This window comes from Erpetoichthys calabaricus, chromosome 3 (assembly GCF_900747795.2).
Source record: "Erpetoichthys calabaricus chromosome 3, fErpCal1.3, whole genome shotgun sequence".
NCBI lineage: Eukaryota > Metazoa > Chordata > Cladistia > Polypteriformes > Polypteridae > Erpetoichthys > Erpetoichthys calabaricus.
Window position 1 is genome coordinate 115,193,489 of NC_041396.2, and position 18,248 is coordinate 115,211,736.

General features: G+C 37.6%; 1 protein-coding gene and 1 long non-coding RNA gene across 2 annotated transcripts; one reads left to right on the forward strand and one right to left on the reverse strand.

Moving 5' to 3' along the window:
* Positions 1-2,798: 2,798 nt before the first annotated feature.
* Positions 2,799-5,649, reverse strand: LOC114649694 (uncharacterized). The gene is made up of 3 exons (XR_003715864.2): positions 5,194-5,649; positions 2,919-3,045; positions 2,799-2,824 (listed from the first exon to the last, which is right to left on the reverse strand). It is a non-coding gene; the product is annotated as an uncharacterized LOC114649694 (long non-coding RNA).
* Positions 5,650-17,181: 11,532 nt separating this feature from the next.
* Positions 17,182-17,959, forward strand: LOC114649695 (heat shock transcription factor, Y-linked-like). Its single transcript, XM_028799149.2, has one exon. The coding sequence runs from the start codon at positions 17,302-17,304 to the stop codon at positions 17,782-17,784; it is 483 nt and encodes a 160-aa protein (XP_028654982.2). The 5' UTR covers positions 17,182-17,301; the 3' UTR covers positions 17,785-17,959.
* Positions 17,960-18,248: the final 289 nt, after the last annotated feature.

The window sequence follows — 18,248 nt, forward strand, 5'->3', positions numbered from 1 at the left end:
CAAGACCTATATAACATTGGCTACAAATATTTCCACTAAATAAAGATAAATACAGGATATACAAAACATTCAAATAGAATAAAAGACAATAATCCAGACTAAAATACAACATATAATACTACAACAAATTTTTGAACAAATAACATAATTTGTGATAATGCAAACCCCGAGTCCCTGGACAGATAGAGGGGGTAAACTGAAAGAAGGGGCAGAATGTCAGGTCTGTTTAATGTCTTCTTAATCAAATGAGTTAAAAACAAATGAATGGAGTCAGCTGATGTCATTAATTTTGGGAGGTCATTCCACAGTCAGGGCACTATATACAGGTGAAGACCCTGCTGTCATCCACAGAGTGCAGGTTAGTGGGGGGCACAGAATCAGAGGACCTTAGTGGGCAGGTCAGTAACAGAATTTGATATTCAATCCTGTAAGACATAGGGAGCAGTGAAGGTGCAGCAGGATAATAATAATAATTCATTACATTTATATAGCGCTTTTCTCAGTATGGCTGGGATGTGCTCCCTGTCGGTGGTCCGTGTCAGAACTCTTGCAGTTGAGTTTTGAATCAGCTGGAGCTGTGATATACGATTAGAAGTGGCACCTGCCAGCAGTTACTTACAATAATCAATGCTGGATGTGATAACAGCAGGGACAAGATACTCACCATTAGAAAAGGACAGGAATGAGCAAACATAAGAAAGGTGACACAGGTGGAAGTTTAATATAGCTTACATGGGTGAAATAAGAAAAGGACGAATCAAAGTGACACCGAGATTCTTTGCAGTAAAAGAACGTCTGATGAGATCATCACCCAGAATGGTTGAAGAGGAGCTTGTTTTCTTAAGTTGCACTTTAGTGCCACTTTGCAGGAGTTCAGTTATGTTGCAATTTCATTTTAAAGAGTTTTGCTCTGTTCAGGTTTTAATTTTACTTTAATTTCACTAAGGCAAGTTGTGAGCTGAGAAAGCTGTGATGAAGTGTCACTTTTAACACCGAAATAGATCTAAGCATCATCTGCATTAAAATGATAACCCAGTCCAAAGCTACGAATAACTTGCTCAAGGTGAAGCACAGAGATACAGAAGAGCAGAGGATGTCATTTCATTAACAAAGGGAAGTCAGATGGAGGAACTGCTGTGAGAAATTAGGGCGTGAGTTACCCTGGACATGACATAAGCTGCATGGCCACAACGCCATATGCAATAACTTTTACACAAACTGGGACAGGAGCTCCTCAAGATGAAGGTAACAATGCTTAGCACAATAAGGACAAATAAGCCAGAGCTCCCATCTCAACTGCTGGCCACACAGAATAGGCCAGTGAAGACCTTCATGTTTGTCTAAACAAATGACACATCCTTGGTGCACAATGTAACCTGCACAGGGATAGGAGATTCCATGGCCAGAAATGATAATGGACTATAATGCTACAAAAAGAGGAGTGGAGAATTTAGACAAAACATTACACTGGATGCTGGCCACAGGCAATTTTTTCAACATATTGAACATCTCCTAAAAAATACTTTTGTCATCTGGACAACCTTGAACCGAGACTGGAACAGGGAGAAGGAGACAGAGCCATCTTGGAGGAGCAGGGTAAACCATTGGTGACACCTCACATGCTACTGGGACGACATGTGCCAAAGACCCCAGCATGTACAGCCATTGTGTTAATTCAACAGTCCAATCCACAGAGGAACCAATGACGGCACCTGTAGTGTGTATGCATAGTGAGTGTGTTTGTGTGTCTCACTGAGTGAACTGTACAGTTATTACAGTATTGTGTAGAAAATGAAAATATTAAGTTCTGCTTGATAAACACACAGAATGTGATCTGAGAGTAAAGAGTAAACAAGTTATTTACATTGATTGTTAAAATAAAGTGACCATCTGATTTAAAAAAAAAAGTCCCTCAATAGTACATATGTAGAAAAAATGTAATCATAAATTGAGATTCAACACAATTACCTTTCATGCTTCACAAAGAGAAATTAAAATACAATGTTTGTGAATTACTGTATTTGTGAAGGACTGAAGTGTGAGGCTATGTAAAACTATCATTGAGTGTACTTCAGTAATGTGTATAGTGACTTATAAAACCACAATATTACATTATTGCACAGCAGCATCTTCATAATGTCCAAGACCTCAAATCTTTCACTGCTGTACAAAATTATTTTCTGTCCTCCAAGGAAACCCTCATAAAAAAAACACTACATTATTATTTCCAAAAGGAGACATTTTTACTAATTTTCGTGTTTGTTCTGTGATGAAATATTTTTAAAAATTATTTTAAAAGAGCCTTTAGATAGCACTAAGTGGGCTTTAAAAATACTAACATAAGTAAGAAGAACTAATATCAATATTTCAAAATGAGCAGCAGACCCAAAAAAAGACTTGCAGTTAAATTGTTTATTTTCAAAAACTATCCACCATCAAAGGAAAACAGAAAAATCAAAGTATTATAAACTGAAATCAATAGAGTATTAATGCACAATAAAATACAAGTAACAATCAATGTAGCAACAGACAATAATTATACTGATTCATTAAATATGCAGTTTACTTTAAGTTTCATTTTATCCCGACATTCCTGAGTGAAAAGTTCCATATCATCCCTAAACTGAAAAATAAATACAAAGGGTTCTTTTGCCAAAATTAAATCTTCAGTTTCGACTGCATCGATGATGTCCTGGAGAGCTCGGCTTTGGTCCTCCTCCTCCATCTCCAGAAAATGGGGCTCAGACACAGCACCTCTGAACAACCGTCTATGTTGGCGCAACCACTTTACTGCAGTGTGGAGGTCCTTTTTTATTAGTGGTTCCTTTAGATAAAAGACCACAAAGAGAATTAAACAAAACATGTATTTCTACATGCCCATTTAAATAATATTAGATATTAACTGTATACCTCCTCACCTTTAGTGAACGCCTTTGTCCTGTACGAAATATTCACACGTTAGCCACAGAGAAAGAGATAACTTCCAACAGCAAAATTCTCCAATAGAATAAAGCACCAGCACCTCCTGATCAAGGGTAAATCACACTGCCATGCAGAGGGAAAAAAACAAAGAATATTAAAACCAGTAACAGATATTAACAAACAATCAGAGACATAAGTGAAAGCTTACAGCTGTGAAGTCAAATGGCGCATTCAAGACAAGGTGCAGAGCATATTGTGGAGCACACAGAATAATTATTTCAAATTAATATTTAATCTATTTGCATACAGTACAGTGCACACTCTACTTACTGCAATTTATTTAGATAGATAGATAGATAGATAGATAGATACTTTATTAATCCCAATGGGAAATTTACATTCTTCAGCAGCAGCATACTGATACAATAAATAATATTAAATTAAAGAATGATAATAATACAGGTGAAAAAAACAGACAATAACTATGTATAATGTTAAATATTAACGTTTACCCCCCCTGGTGGAATTAAAGAGTCGCATAGTTTGGGGGAGGAACGATCTCCTCAATCTGTCTGTGGAGCAGGACAGTGACAGCAGTCTGTCGCTGAAGCTGCTCTTCTGTCTGGAGATGACATTATTTAATGGATGCAGTGGATTCTCCATAATTGATAGGAGCCTGCTGAGCGCCCTTCGCTCTGCCACAGATGTTAAACTGTCCAGCTCCATGCCAACAATAGAGCCTGCCTTCCTCACCAGTTTGTCCAGGCGTGAGGCGTCTTTCCTCTTAATGCTGCCTCCCCAGCACACCACTGCGTAGAAGAGGGCGCTCGCCACAACTGTTTGATAGAACATCTGCAGCATCTTATTGCAGATGTTGAAGGAAGCCAGCCTTCTAAGGAAGTATAACCGGCTTTGTCCTTTCTTGCACAGCGCATCAGTATTGGCAGTCCAGTCTAATTTATCATCCAGCTGCACTCCCAGATATTTATAGGTCTGCACCATCTGCACACAGTCACCTTTGATGATCACTGGGTCTATGAGGGGTCTGGGCCTCCTAAAATCCACCACCAGCTCCTTGGTTTTGCTGGTGTTCAGGTGTAGGTGGTTTGAGTCGGACCATTTAACAAAGTCATTGATTAGGTCCCTATACTCCTCCTCCAGCCCATTCCTGATACAGCCCACGATAGCAGTGTCATCAGCGAACTTTTGCACATGGCAGGACTCCGAGTTGTATTGGAAGTCCGATGTATATAGGCTGAACAGGACCGGAGAAAGTACAGTCCCTTGTGGCGCTCCTGTGTTGCTGACCACAATGTCAGACGTGCAGTTCCCAAGACGCACATACTGAGGTCTGTCTTTAAGATAGTCCACGATCCATGCCACTAGGTATGAATCTAATCCCATCTCTGTCAGCTTGTCCCTAAGGAGCAGAGGTTGGATTGTGTTGAAGGCGCTAGAGAAGTCTAGAAACATAATTCTTACAGCACCACTGCCTCTGTCCAAGTGAGAGAGGGATCGGTGTAGCATATAGATGATGGCATCTTCCGCTCCCACCTTCTCCTGATATGCAAACTGCAGAGGGTCAAGGGCGTGTTGAACCTGTGGCCTAAGGTGGTGAAGCAGCAGCCTCTCCATGGTCTTCATCACATGTGATGTCAGAGCAACAGGCCGAAAGTCATTCAGCTCACTAGGACGTGATACCTTTGGGACTGGGGTGATACAAGATGTTTTCCAAAGCCTCGGGACTCTCCCCTGTTCCAGGCTCAGGTTGAAGATGCGCTGTAGAGGACCCCCCAGCTCCGATGCACAGACCTTCAGCAGTCGTGGCGATACTCCATCTGGACCTGCTGCTTTGCTGGCACGAAGTCTCCTCAGCTCTCTGCTCACTTGCGCTGTTGTTATTATGGGTGGGGATGTTTTTCCTATGCTGGTATCAGCAGAAGGATGTGTGGAGGGTGCAGTACTCCGAGGTGAGAGTGAGAGTGGGTTAGGGTGGTCAAACCTGTTAAAAAAGTTGTTCATTTGGTTTGCTCTCTTCACGTCTCTCTCAATGGTGGTACCATTGTATTTATAGTGGTTCTAAAGTATTCCCAACCTAAAAAATAAGTTTCTTTGATTTTCTCACCATCAACATGAATACTCCACAATCCACTCACCCAACCAACTGCTGTGGAAGATTCCGAAATTGAAATGGATTCATATCACCTACTGCAAGTTACAAAACAATGACCATTACTTGTAGTCCTCTCAATGACATCCCTATAAACTAACCTTGTTTTTAATTAGTATCCATGTGCCTGAAGATATTCGTTTTGTCTTGTTACTGTAACAAAAACAAATAAGTCTTTCACATACAAATGTAAATATCCAATATGTGCTGATAATTAGGTAGAGTAAGAAAATCTTGATGTAAGCAGAATACAAGCACAACTTCTTAAAGTAGGCATGTGTTGTTTATCAGTATTAGTGTGACTGCATTTTGCATGTGAATAACTTAAATATTTACAATACACACTTGAATTAATTAAAAAAAATTTGCAATGCTTAGAAACTTAAAACGTAATTAATATCAACCTCATTGTTTTAAATATTACATGTACACATAAATTGGTGATCAAAATTAGAGAACATTTATGAACACTTATTTTTTTCAAATATTGTTAATCTTAACTATGCAAAATGATACAGGTGATCACCAGTACCTAATAATTCAATACGAAATACAAAATTTGCAGAAAGAAAATAAAAAGAAAGCAAAACAGGGGTGATATATACTGTGCATATTTCCTGGCTCTTGTAAGCTCTTCAGCCACTGTGTTTTGAATTAAATTAAGTCTGTTATCAGCCACAAAGCCTTACGGTGATCCATGTAGAAGTAATAAAAGCACAGATAAGTTATTTAGCATCATGGAATGCTAACATAATCTAAGTTTTACAATATTTCTTAAGTAAAATGAAGGCTACTCTAGATACATATTTAGTATGTGTATCAAATGAAAGATCATAATTTTCACTGTAGATATACCCAAGTTTAGAATTAGTGTATCTTGAGTGATAGAGGCAGCTTTCGAACCAATGACTAGCACTTCTGTTTTGTTAGATTTCAACAAATGAAAATTTCAAGGAATCTACTTTCTACTAGGTAAACCTCTATTTTAGAACACTGAGATGGTTCATGTAGTTGATCAGATGAATATCATGGTCTATAGTATCAAATGTGGCACTTACTGTAGATGCTATACTATGGGCCTAAAAATGCAACCATGGTCAGTGGATTGCAAATCATTGAATACTTTGACTAATGCAGTACCTGGGTAAAAATGTTACAAGAGATTACTTTTATTTGCAAAAATATAGAGAACCGCTTACCTACACCTTTCTCTAAATTTTAGAAATACAAGAAAGATTAGAAAATTGGTCTATAATTTGATAGATCACAGTTAAAAAGATTTTTTTTACCTTAAGAAGAGGTTATTAGCCAGTATAAATAATGTAGATACATATCCAAGATTTGAAAACTAATTTATAATACTTAAATGTGGCTTACCAGAGAGAAAGTAAAAGATCTTTCACAAATGTAGTAAAAAAAATGAAGGAAGATTTAGACTTGTTAACTAATGCACCAAATTCTGAACATTCAATTTGGGCAAAGGGTTTTAATTTCACAGCATTCTTAAAAACAACATCATTTGACATTACTTCACTGGCTAAATAAGAAAACATAATTTATTATAAAGTGGTGTAGAATTTTGAAGCTTATCCGTAGATTACTTTCTCATTTAAAGACTTAATGCTCACTTCTTAACCGAACAGGAATATGTTTATTGTTTCATTTTCATTTACAAAAGTCGCGCCCACCCCCCAAAAAAGAAAAGAATTAAAAGTTAAATAAACACTACGATAACATTCGTTAGGAAATGAATGGATGGATGGCTGGATAAATACAATTTATAAAATATATAACACACAATAAAACGGAACTTAAAAGATCTTAATTTAAGTTAAATATCGTCTTAAAATACTGGGAATTTTCCGTTCATCAAGAACATAGACTGAACTTTGGGCAAAATGCATTTTTATCGTATTTTGCTGACAATGCAACATTAAGTGTCGATTTCCCCAGTTTTTATGAGGCAAACCACCGTAACCAGTGTTGCAGTCATTAACAATTAACTCGCCTGCCAAAGATTACATACATGTAAACGTAACGTTAACTTTTTAAACTGTTTTGAAAAACGTTTTGCAAAATGTACAGTTTTATAATTATGGTTAAGAATAACAGGAATAATAACAATGCCGTGCTGTTTTCTGTCATATTTTGTTTGTGCTCGAAAATGCTGCGCTCGTGCTAAAAACCAAGACTTGTGTTCGATAAATGGAGGTGTTGTTTTCGGCTTGCCTAGAAATGGTAACGTCACTTCCGGGTCTAAAACTGCGGGTCTACAACTGCGGGCCTGAAACTGCGGTGACGTATGGTGCTGTGGCTCTGCAAGTGGATGCTTCTCCCTTTAGCTGCCTCCCAATCGCACGTGTGTGACACAATGTATAAATCTGATGCTACAGAAAGGTTTTTCCCTTGCATTAGGTTATTTTTAAAACATGCAATGTGGTCTCCGCACACGCAACACACATTTAAATGTCTAATGTATTTTTGAGGAGTCTTTTCGGCTGTAGACTGTTCATCATAATCACAAGCTTGTCTTCTGTCAGAACAGGCTTACGAGAGCACCTCTGATCTTTGAAATTCAAAATCACTGCTCCTAGGCTTTGGATTGGTTTAGAAATGTGACACTCAAGAGAGCTACTTAATTGTTTCCACCCACTTTTAACCACAATTCACTCAAGGTCATCTCCATACATATACTGTATATTATATGTCTGGCTTCAGACAGACTACTGTGTGGACAAATATAACCTTTGTATTATTAATATAGGCACATTCAGTTTATCAAATAACAATATCTTCCACACTTCCTTTGTCACCTACAGTAAATTCTTTACATCTCCAAAAGTGACAACTGTAACTCCACAAACCTTGCAATGAATTAATACAAAGCAGTAAAGTGTTTTTTGATGAAGTGGGAGCATAAATGTCATATAGTGCACATATCCATTATACAAGCCCTGTATGGGATGCTTTTGCCTTCTGCCCTCTCTTGTTTGCATACAGCTCTACTTTTGTTTTTATTTTGTAATTAACTGTTACCAAACACCTCTACTTTGGGACCACCTTCAGGTTTGTTTACTACGTTGCTGACACTGTGACCTGGATAGGCTCCAGACTCCAGCAGTCCTGAATTTAAATATCCATATTTGAGAGGGCTCCTGTGGGCCTACCACCTGCAGGACAAATATGGGCCAGGAGCAATGTTTCCTGGGCAGCAGTCAATGGCAGAGACCTTGGCAGACTGGAACCCAGACACATAAACTGACTCTCGGGGTGTGGAATGTCTCCTCCTTTTGGGGGAAAGGAGCCAGAGATGGTGGGTGAGGCGTAGCGCTACCAACTAGACTTAATTGGGCTCACATTCACCTACTGGCTTGGTTCTAGAATCAAACCTCTTGAAAGAGGCTAGACTCTCCTTTACTCTGGAGTTGCCCCAGTGAAAAGTGTTGGATAGGAGTGTGTTTCTTAATGAGTCTCTGCTTGGTTGATACCATGTTGGAGTTTGTCCTAGAGAATGAAAGGGCTGCCTTTGTGCAGCTGAAGGTCACGGAGGACAGGACTCTGACTGCCATATAAGCTTATGTACCAAATGTCAGTTTGGAGTATCTGGCCTTCTTGGAGTGCCTGGAAGGAATCATGGAAAGAATCCCAACTGGATACTCTATAGTTCTGTTGTGTCACTTCAGTCCCTACGTAGGTAACAATGGAGACACCTGGAGATGCATGATAAGGATAAATGGTCTCCCTGATCTAAACCTGAGCGGTGTAAAGAAGACTTTCAACTCCAACCTTCAAAAGAGCTTTTCCACATCCCAGGGGAGGCTGGGGACAGAGTCCGAATGGGCTTTGTTCAAAGTGTCCATTGTAGAAGTGGCTGCCAAGAGCTGCAGTCCGAAGGCCATAAGTGCCTCTCAAGGTGACAACCCAAGGACCCAATGGTAGATACCGGAGGTGGGGAATGCTATTAGGCTGCAGAAAGAGGCCTTGTATGTATTGTTAGCATGGGAGACCCCCAAAACAGACAAGGCGTACCAATAGGCCAAAGGGGCCTCAGACTTGGCGGACAAGATAATATCTCAAATAATGACTCCAGGGTTCATATGGATACCAAAGGAAACATGTTGTTCTCACGTATAGCTTGGTGATATGCTTTACTCTTAACACCATTCCAAAAGGGCCACTGCAAAAATCTGATAAACGGGGCTTTGGTCTGGATACCATGCAGGCTGCCCTCTACGATCCGGGACAATGATCTTTCAGCATCAACTGTCACCAGCACACTTGAGTTGTTAGCAGCAGGGACACATGATCTCTTTAGTATATTGTCCAGTAGTCAGTTGGTCAATGGCCTGGCCCACGGCTTAATCCCTTCTCTGGTATGGCTTGCTTCCCCCTGAAGTTGGACAATTCCTTTCTTTGCAGACCTTTATTACAGCTCAGTCTCTGGCTTCAAATTCAAGTGCTGTTATCTCCAATGAACTAAGAAAAGAAGCTGCTACCTGTAAGTATAAAGACTTGACAGTTTTACTCAGTGTTAGTCAGTACTGCAATACTTTATCTGTAATTGCTGAAATTCACTTATAGATGCCATACTAATGTCTTATGAGGTACTAGGCCTTGTTCGTTGGGGGTACCCCTTATCAACAAATGACATTAGTGGTAAAATATACGGTCACTTTATCCAGTTTCTGCTTGTATCTTGGCCAATTTGTTTTTTTAATGGTCAAAAGTGAATTCTGCAGGTGGTAAGCACAATGCACAAGTTTCCATTCCTTGTTTGAATTATGTTCAAAATATATCCCTCAATATAAATTTTCCTCTATAGTTGTATCTAGCTTGGCCATTATTGCAAACTCAATTAAAAACATATTCATCATAACAAATAAATCATGACAATATAAAATAAAGTCAAACTTAATATATACATATATGTCAAGGGAAAAAAGACATTCAATTTGTATCAATTTCAATTTGTATCAGAATATTCAAACTATTGGCACATAACCTTTGCTGTTATGAAATATAGCTCAAAAATTAAAATTAATCTAAAATTAATTTACTATAACACATCATAAACTCCCCCTCATTGACACTTATTATTTTTAGAGGAAATGTGGATCAAGAAGGTATTTGTCAGTAAGGACCTTGAAACCAATCCAATTAATACAGTATACAACTTGATAAGAGCTGAATGTTATAACTTTCCTACAGAGAACACAAATATGTCCAGGAGTGGAAAACAAAAGCAAAATAAAAAAAGAAGTCAGAGTGGTATGGAGGTTATTAGTTAAAGAGCCATGTTCTATGGAGGTTCTTGTAGAAATTAAGAGAATTTGGAAAGGACTTTAACCCCTTATCCTTAAACTAGAATCTGGGCAGGCATTTTTTTAACCCCCCTTTATATTGGATGGTAGTATGATAGCAGTGTCCTTCAGTGAATATCTCTCAGTCAGCATAGCAAGTAGAATACAAGGAAGAAGGAAGAATTCCATATTCTGGACTGGTAATTTTTTAATTATTTTAAAAATGAGATCAAAATAAACTAGAAAAGTTAGGATTCACATTCCCTTTCCAATTTTTCTAATTATAAAATATTGTTCAAATATGTGTAGTCTAAGATCTTAAATCATTTTCAAAATAAATGTATAGTTTACTTTGTCTAATGCTGGCAGGGTAATTAATATAAAATATATTTTACCCTTTCCCACATAAAGACCCTTAAATTGCTTCAAAAGTTATTTAGATCAGCAGAAATTATCTTGAAACACCTCTATTAATATCTCGTAACATGTCGTATTGAAGCTAAAACAGTTTCTTTATGCATATCCCAGATATGTTTCTTTAAAGTTATTATTTTACTACTAATGAAATTAGCACATACATTCCTACCTTACGCTTATAATTTTAACAGTGTCCAGAATGTTTCATTAGAATGTCAAATTACTAGACATAAAACTAAACCTTCCATCAGCTAAGTAATCTTGCAAAAATTACATATAAACAAGGAGTGGATGAATAAAGAAATCAATGTGTCACATGCATCAATGCATTATAATTTAAAATCTATTCGTATTTAAAATGTCTTCAAGGTAACTAGTGCAGCACCACCAATTTTTAGAAGGGAGGTTCTGTTACTTTGTCAGTTAAACACTACAGTATTTTAAACTAAATTTTTTTAAAATTTATCTGTGGTTAACAACATTGATTTCTTTTATCCATAATCTCTCTTGCACACTCTTTCGTTGATGTCTTCCGAGATGTTCTTTGCATCTTTTCCAGAGTGTTGATTTGCATCCAGCAGGGGTCACTTCTCTTCAAGTTCCACTTACGAGACAGTTCAGGAAATACACGCCAATTTCGCTGCTTTGATACTGAAGGTCCCTACCAAACTCAGATTCTCGAACCACCATCCATTCATTCAGGGGCAGGACACTAGAAATGTGTATTTATAGTCTTAATTTAATATGTATTTGCAGTCTTGCTAGTGAATTATTGATTTTAATGTTTAACTCTATACTTCAACATATACAAAATTACATTAATTATGCTAAAACAACACTTCTCCTTTAAGTAACCTATTAACTCAGACCTCCCTAATTGAATACTTCCTTGGCATTTTCATCAAAGCAGCCTTCCACTAAGGCCATTTGACACTTCTCCTGAAGCCTCCTAGGGATAATTTCACAGTGAGCTGGTTCTTTTGTAGTAAAACATTCAACCCCAGGCCGGTATTCCCTATCCTGAAATAACTTCACCAAAGTGAGCTGGTTCTTTTGAAGTAAAGCATTCAACTCCAGGCTGGTATCCACTAATCAGTGGCATATCCTGGATTATCTACAATACTCTTACAAAGCCATTTACCAAATTGACCCTAAACACTCCAGACCTTTGCATTGGAGCAGTATTCAATAGGATTTCCAGGTGGCAGGTGCGGAGCTATTCCACAGTGATCGGGTCAAAATTTCTTTACAACTATAAACTGACGATCCAGGTAACCCACTGAAGCAGTATTAATCAGGATTTTTGCCTTCTGCCAGTCCTTCACTATTTTTACTGGGAGAGTAAACTCATAGTGAAGCAGTACCTGAGGACTTTCTTCCAACATTATACTCCCACCATCTGTAGGATTTCCCTTTATTTACAAACGTATTTACAATAATCCCCCAGTTCAGTTCTGCACCCTCACTATTCTTTTACACACTGTTTTCGCTCTGTTGGAGAAGCTTCTTACTGCATCTCCTTTGGAAGGACGAAATTCCTGTGAAACTGACGCAAGCAATTTAATAGCAAAAATGCTTACCTTTAAAAGGCGCTATGTTTGTGCCATTTCCCAGGGTCTCGCCCTGTTCTCTGGAGCACTTGAGCCTCTTCCTAATCACGTCACAGTTTTGGAAAAAACTATACTCTGTCTCAAAGGAAGGCAGTCACGTAACCCACATCAGAATGCAGAACGTTTCTTTATTTATAAATGTCTCAGTTCATGGAGTGAGCAATCAATAATACAATTAATTTGCTTTTATACTGTTCTTTACCATTACTTCATCTAATACATTATGTTATCTGACACTTAATATGCATAATATGCAGAATTTTATCATTTCATCCAATGAACTAGTAACACCAACATTTTCTGACTCCTGTTGACTCTCCCATTTTTCTGAATGCCGCCTTGGTGATAGGGTGTTTTGCAGACTCTCCTATTGATCTTAGCACTGCTTCATAGGAGGGGTGTATGTTCTTTCACATCAGTTGATCCTCGCTTTCAAAAGGGGTGTTTATTACTCATTTACCTCATTCTAACCTTGGAAATTCAAGTTTCAGGTTTCTCTAAAGTGAGGCAGACCTCATGTGCTCAAGATTTAAATTACATTTAGTTAATCCTTGAGTTACCTTCAGTCCATTTCCATGTGTTTTAATAATTCATTGTTACAACTTAAAAGATTATATATTAAGTAAAACTTGCATACTGGTTACTGGAAGACAGTATGTTATCCTTTTCATGAAGACCTTGAGTGTTGAAACCCTAAACCATGGCCAAGGAGTGATAGGACACCACACACCAAAACACATGCACTGCTGTAGATTGTGCACTGGGCATGTGGAAGATGCGAATGTGGTGCCTGCACAAGTCCTTTGGGGCATCCACAAACCATAGAAAACAACACTTCTTCATTTCTTGCCAGCTCCTATACATGTTGTTTTAACTCCTTTTTTGTGAAGTGTTGCTTTGTTTCCTAATGCCCCTCACCATTGTCTTTTTTTGCAAGGAGGCCAGGTCATGTTTTGAGTCCATTTATAGATATTCAACTACTAGATTAAATCTACCTATTATTCATAATTTTTTTAAATTTCTTTTTTTGTACTTTTTTTTAATTAATTGATTTTTTTTTCTACATTTGCTCATGTCTGGTGCAACAATATAATATATTTGACCATTGAAAAACATGGGATCGATGTTCCTGTCATTGACAGGCTGCTTTTCTGAGGTTGACGCTGGGGAGAACCCAGCAAAGAAATACTTTAAACTCATTCGTTAAATGTTGAATAACAAAGGACTTCAGAAAGAACTCACGTTGTTGTTATCATTTTTGGGCAACACCCCTAGAACATGGCCATACAGCTGGAAGTACAATAAAGATAAATTTCACAGAAGTATGGTATATAAGAAAGAATACACAGAGAGAAATACAGTAAACTTTTATTTATGATATATAAAGGTAGGTTTGGTAACAAAATATTTCTAGGAGTTCTCTGTGCTTCATTAAAGAAACACTTTCTGACTGTCATCTTATTTAAAGATTGAGATGATTTCAGTTAAAACTATTAAACACATTACAGCAAATGTGAACTAGTAACTTTCATCAAAGTATATCCTATAGTTATAATCATTAAGGAAACAGATTTTGAATTACATGTTAAACAATTTGCTAGACAGCCAAATGACTGAAGTCCACATCAGTCCTATATGTTACTAAAACAGTTAAAAATTAGGCAAAATTACTTGGTTTATTAAACACTACCAAGTAACAAGCATACAAATTAATATTTGTCCTTTCAAATGACCTCCCCTAATTGTAATGTGTATGGAGAAAAAGAACTGCTCTGTCCTCCAAAGGCTGAGGTTCACCATATGAAACTATAGACAAGAATGAGGGTGTATTGCCAACAGGGCTCTGTACCTACACTCTGCACCTTCCTAAGGGTAAGGAACCGTTTTTGCTTCCCAAAAAAACCATTCACATGAAGGTTCCAAAAAGAACCTTTAGATCCATAACAGGATCCTTAAATAAATACATGATTTGTAAAATAGAAATAGGCTCTTGATTTTAAAATGAGAACATCACAGAGGGAGTACAGATTTTCTTGATCTATTAGCATTCTGCACTATATTTTAAAGATTTCATAATATTATCATTACTTATTATTTGGCTGACACCTACACTATTTGTGAGATAAAATCAGTTACATTTTTCTTTTTTTTTAATTTGATGCACAGGAAGATGAAGTGACTTGCTCATGGTCACACAGTGTCAGAAGTGGGATTTCAATCCACCGCTTCCAAAACCTTAACCACTTACCTAACACATTAGAAACCTTTTCAAAGCCCAAAGAACTAACTTCATACACAAAGAACTCTTCCCAAAATACAGTGGTTCTTTGTGAAGCAATGGTTCATCGAGGAACCATACAACCCAAAACAATGCCATTAAAAAAAAAAAAAAATTAAGAATGTACTTAAAACTATTTGGTATGAAGTAAGGCATGTAAAAATAGCACTTCCAAGATAAAGTATGCCTATAGTATAATGTTATAATCGGTAACAATAAAACTGCACTTGTACTCTTAGAAAAAATCCAATTTAGAATTTCCTAATTCACAGTTATTTGCACAGCAGATGTAGTAGGCATTTATTTTGTAAAACCTTATTCATAACCTCAACGATGCAATCGTAAGATAAAAAATATAATGCCGGGCATAAACTGAGCGATTTTGGTACCATTTTAAGCCCGATTTGCAGTCGCCGACTGATTTTCTGCTTCGTTGGTCGTCGATTCGCCTGCAGTGCAAGAGGTACAGCGATGCCCGATTACACCGAACGATTGGGCTGTCGTAAGATCTGGAGAATTTATGTCACGTCAAGAATTTCAGACGGATGGATGTCTTGTGGTGTGAGCAATCTCACGGCTCAATTTCTGATGTCGCTATAAAAATGTCATTGTGCTTCAATCACACAATTTTGTACATTGGGTATTGCCGTTGTCACGCTCATTTTCACATTTTTGATTTAAAACTATTGCTAACATATAGCAACACACATACAATTAAGAAACCTTCATTGAAATAATAAATAAACACACATACAACGGTAAATTAGATAAACTGTGTATCTCTAATTCTCTGTAAAACAGACAGACCACATTATCCGCGCCTCAACCATCCGCTTATCCACTTATGCCTCTTCTTTGCTTTGTACTTTTAGAACACAATATGGCAATAGTCAGGAGCGCATCTCTTTTCTTTGTTGTCATTTTGATAAGCTTGTGGCCATCGTGTTTATATATGTATGTGTGTGTTTTATTCCTGTGTTGGTAAAACTGTCTGTCTGGGCCGTTCAACCCGTCTGAACACCCACGTCTTGGCATGTCAATCGGACAGAACGTGTTCTTACAGTTTGACTGGCGACTATAATTATGCAGTGTCTGCAGTCGTTTGCACACGATTTCTAAAAATCGCACAGGATACGCTCGGCATTAGGTTTGCGCACTCCGAAATAAACAAGCATGTAGCATACTTGTCTTCAGCCATGTTTCCATATTTCTGTTTGTGCAAAATTAACTTTTCACTCCGCATGTAACGTTAAAGCAATACGAATGGCTCTTCGAATACCATGAGAAATCGGTATATTTTAGCATGTGCACAGTCTGGAATTTACATGTCAAAAAATGTTCGAAATAATTGAAAACTATAGTCTTTTTGTCTGGATTGATTTCGAGAAGGTTCAGTGTGACGCAGGCCACTAGGCCACTCTTGAACTGCTGCTCTGCCTTCGAAAGTCAGTTATTGGACCGAGTTAATAAAATGCCTACACACTGAGAAACTCCTGTACTATAGTCAAAAGGCATCTGCGTAATATAAAGAAAGCATCTAAAAAATTTTAATTACCTGCTAGTTTAACAGTTCATGGACTCAAAAATGACCATTTTTTATCACAAAAGTTAACACAACCATTTTATTCACTTTCAGGAACCGATTAAGCTTCCATCTTCACTGCATTGTGCATGTAAATAAAAAATAAAACACATAATGAATGGATATAAGGTTTAGCTTAATATAAAGCAAAAACAATTAAAAACAACGGTTACTTACCGTCTGAAAACCTGAACTGCTTTTGGATGACAAGAAGGGTAAATGATGTAACCTAGGAGTAGCTGCACTGTTCTTGTCCAGTATCCACACTTCTTTGTAAACATTTTCATTTAATAACTGGACAAAAATAGCTGCGAGAAATCAAAGGCACAATTTTTTTGAACAGCCACAACACCAAACGCAGTCCCATGACTAGACTGTCTGTGGTGCGTTCATCTTGTTTTCTTTTGCTTTTTGTTTTGGAGAAGTCGAAAGCGCAATACAATTAATAGCATAGTATTCACAGTCCAAATCTATTAACGCGATGACAGCAATACTAAAAAAAAAATCCGTGTCCAACTCCCTCCCTCATATGCAGTAAAAATCGAGATCTTATAAACTCATGCAAAGCACAAATTCAAAGAAGTCTACAGAGACCCACCCTGCCGTACTGCCTTCCTAGTTTTATAAAACCTGAAGTCATCGCGTGACGTCAAATTATATTAATATCATAACATCCGTAGGGTTAAATACAAACGATAGCTGGTATTATTGGAAAATTAATACAATTGACTTGGTAAGACTGTTTGACGCTGCAAACTCAACCTAAATTTTAAAAACATATGGCGTCAAAATGACATAAATCTGGTCTTGATTAATGGGGCGTGATTATGTAAATGTGATTTACAGTTTCCATTTAGGGACACGCAGACAATTGTAACGTCAGAACTGGGATTTTCGTCTTCAGTTGAGTCTCGTGGTTCACCTGATGTAGTCAAGGTCCGGATAACTGTGGGAAGTCGTTTTTTGACATTTAATTATTATTCCCGGAACACCAGTGACTTGAAACAATTTGCTCAGGAGCTATGGAGAAAATACAGACTCTTGTATCTCCGGTGTACAATAAAAGAAAACTAAAGGTGCAACAAGCTTCGCCAGCAGGTGGGGATGCACCGTATCGGGTGAAGGTCCCTGAAGGATATCCGGCTCTTGCTGATCATCCATCTTGCAAACAACCCCGTGTCTTATGTTCTCCAAAAAAAACGCATTCAGACAATGCGTCACTCCCTTTTCCACAAAAGCTGTGGAAAGTGGTAGAGAGCGGCAAATTCCAATCAGTGACTTGGGATCCAACTGGCAATTGTGTAGTGATTAACAAAGAACTCATCAAAAACGAAATCGCAGAAAGAAAGGCGCCCGTAGACATGTTTGGCTGGAGTAGTCTGAAGAGTTTCCAGCGTCAATTGCAGCTGTATGGCTTCAGACAAACCCGTCTAAGTCAACAAACCGAAACGGCCTTGGAGAGGAAGGTGAGAAATGAAGTCATTATGCCCAGGAAAAGGGGTTAGCAGCATGGCAGTAAATACTAATTGAAGTGGAGGATTATATTTTCGTTTGCCCAGAACCCTTTATTGGAAAATAAAAAATACACGTTAACAGGAAGTCCAATGATGCTCTTTCAGAAAACTCCCATATCTTTTGTCGCTAAACACACTAAATGTGAATTGAAGACTTTATACTATCATGGCCATGAAATGTAATGTAATTTTACTTATATATAGTTTTACGTATATTCTAAATTTGATTGTAATTTGCTAAAATCATGCTTGTTCTTTTTAAGTTTATGTTTTATCACAGTGAAAACTTTAAAAGAGGCTTTCCAGATCTACTGAGGAAAATGAAAAGAAGAATTGGTGTTAAAAAAATGGCAGCAGCTTAGATAGCTTCTCTTCTGTAAGGACTAGATTCATGGATTCCATCACTAAGCCTTTTCTGAGGAGCAGGTTTCATCTTTTTTCCTCTACATGCACTT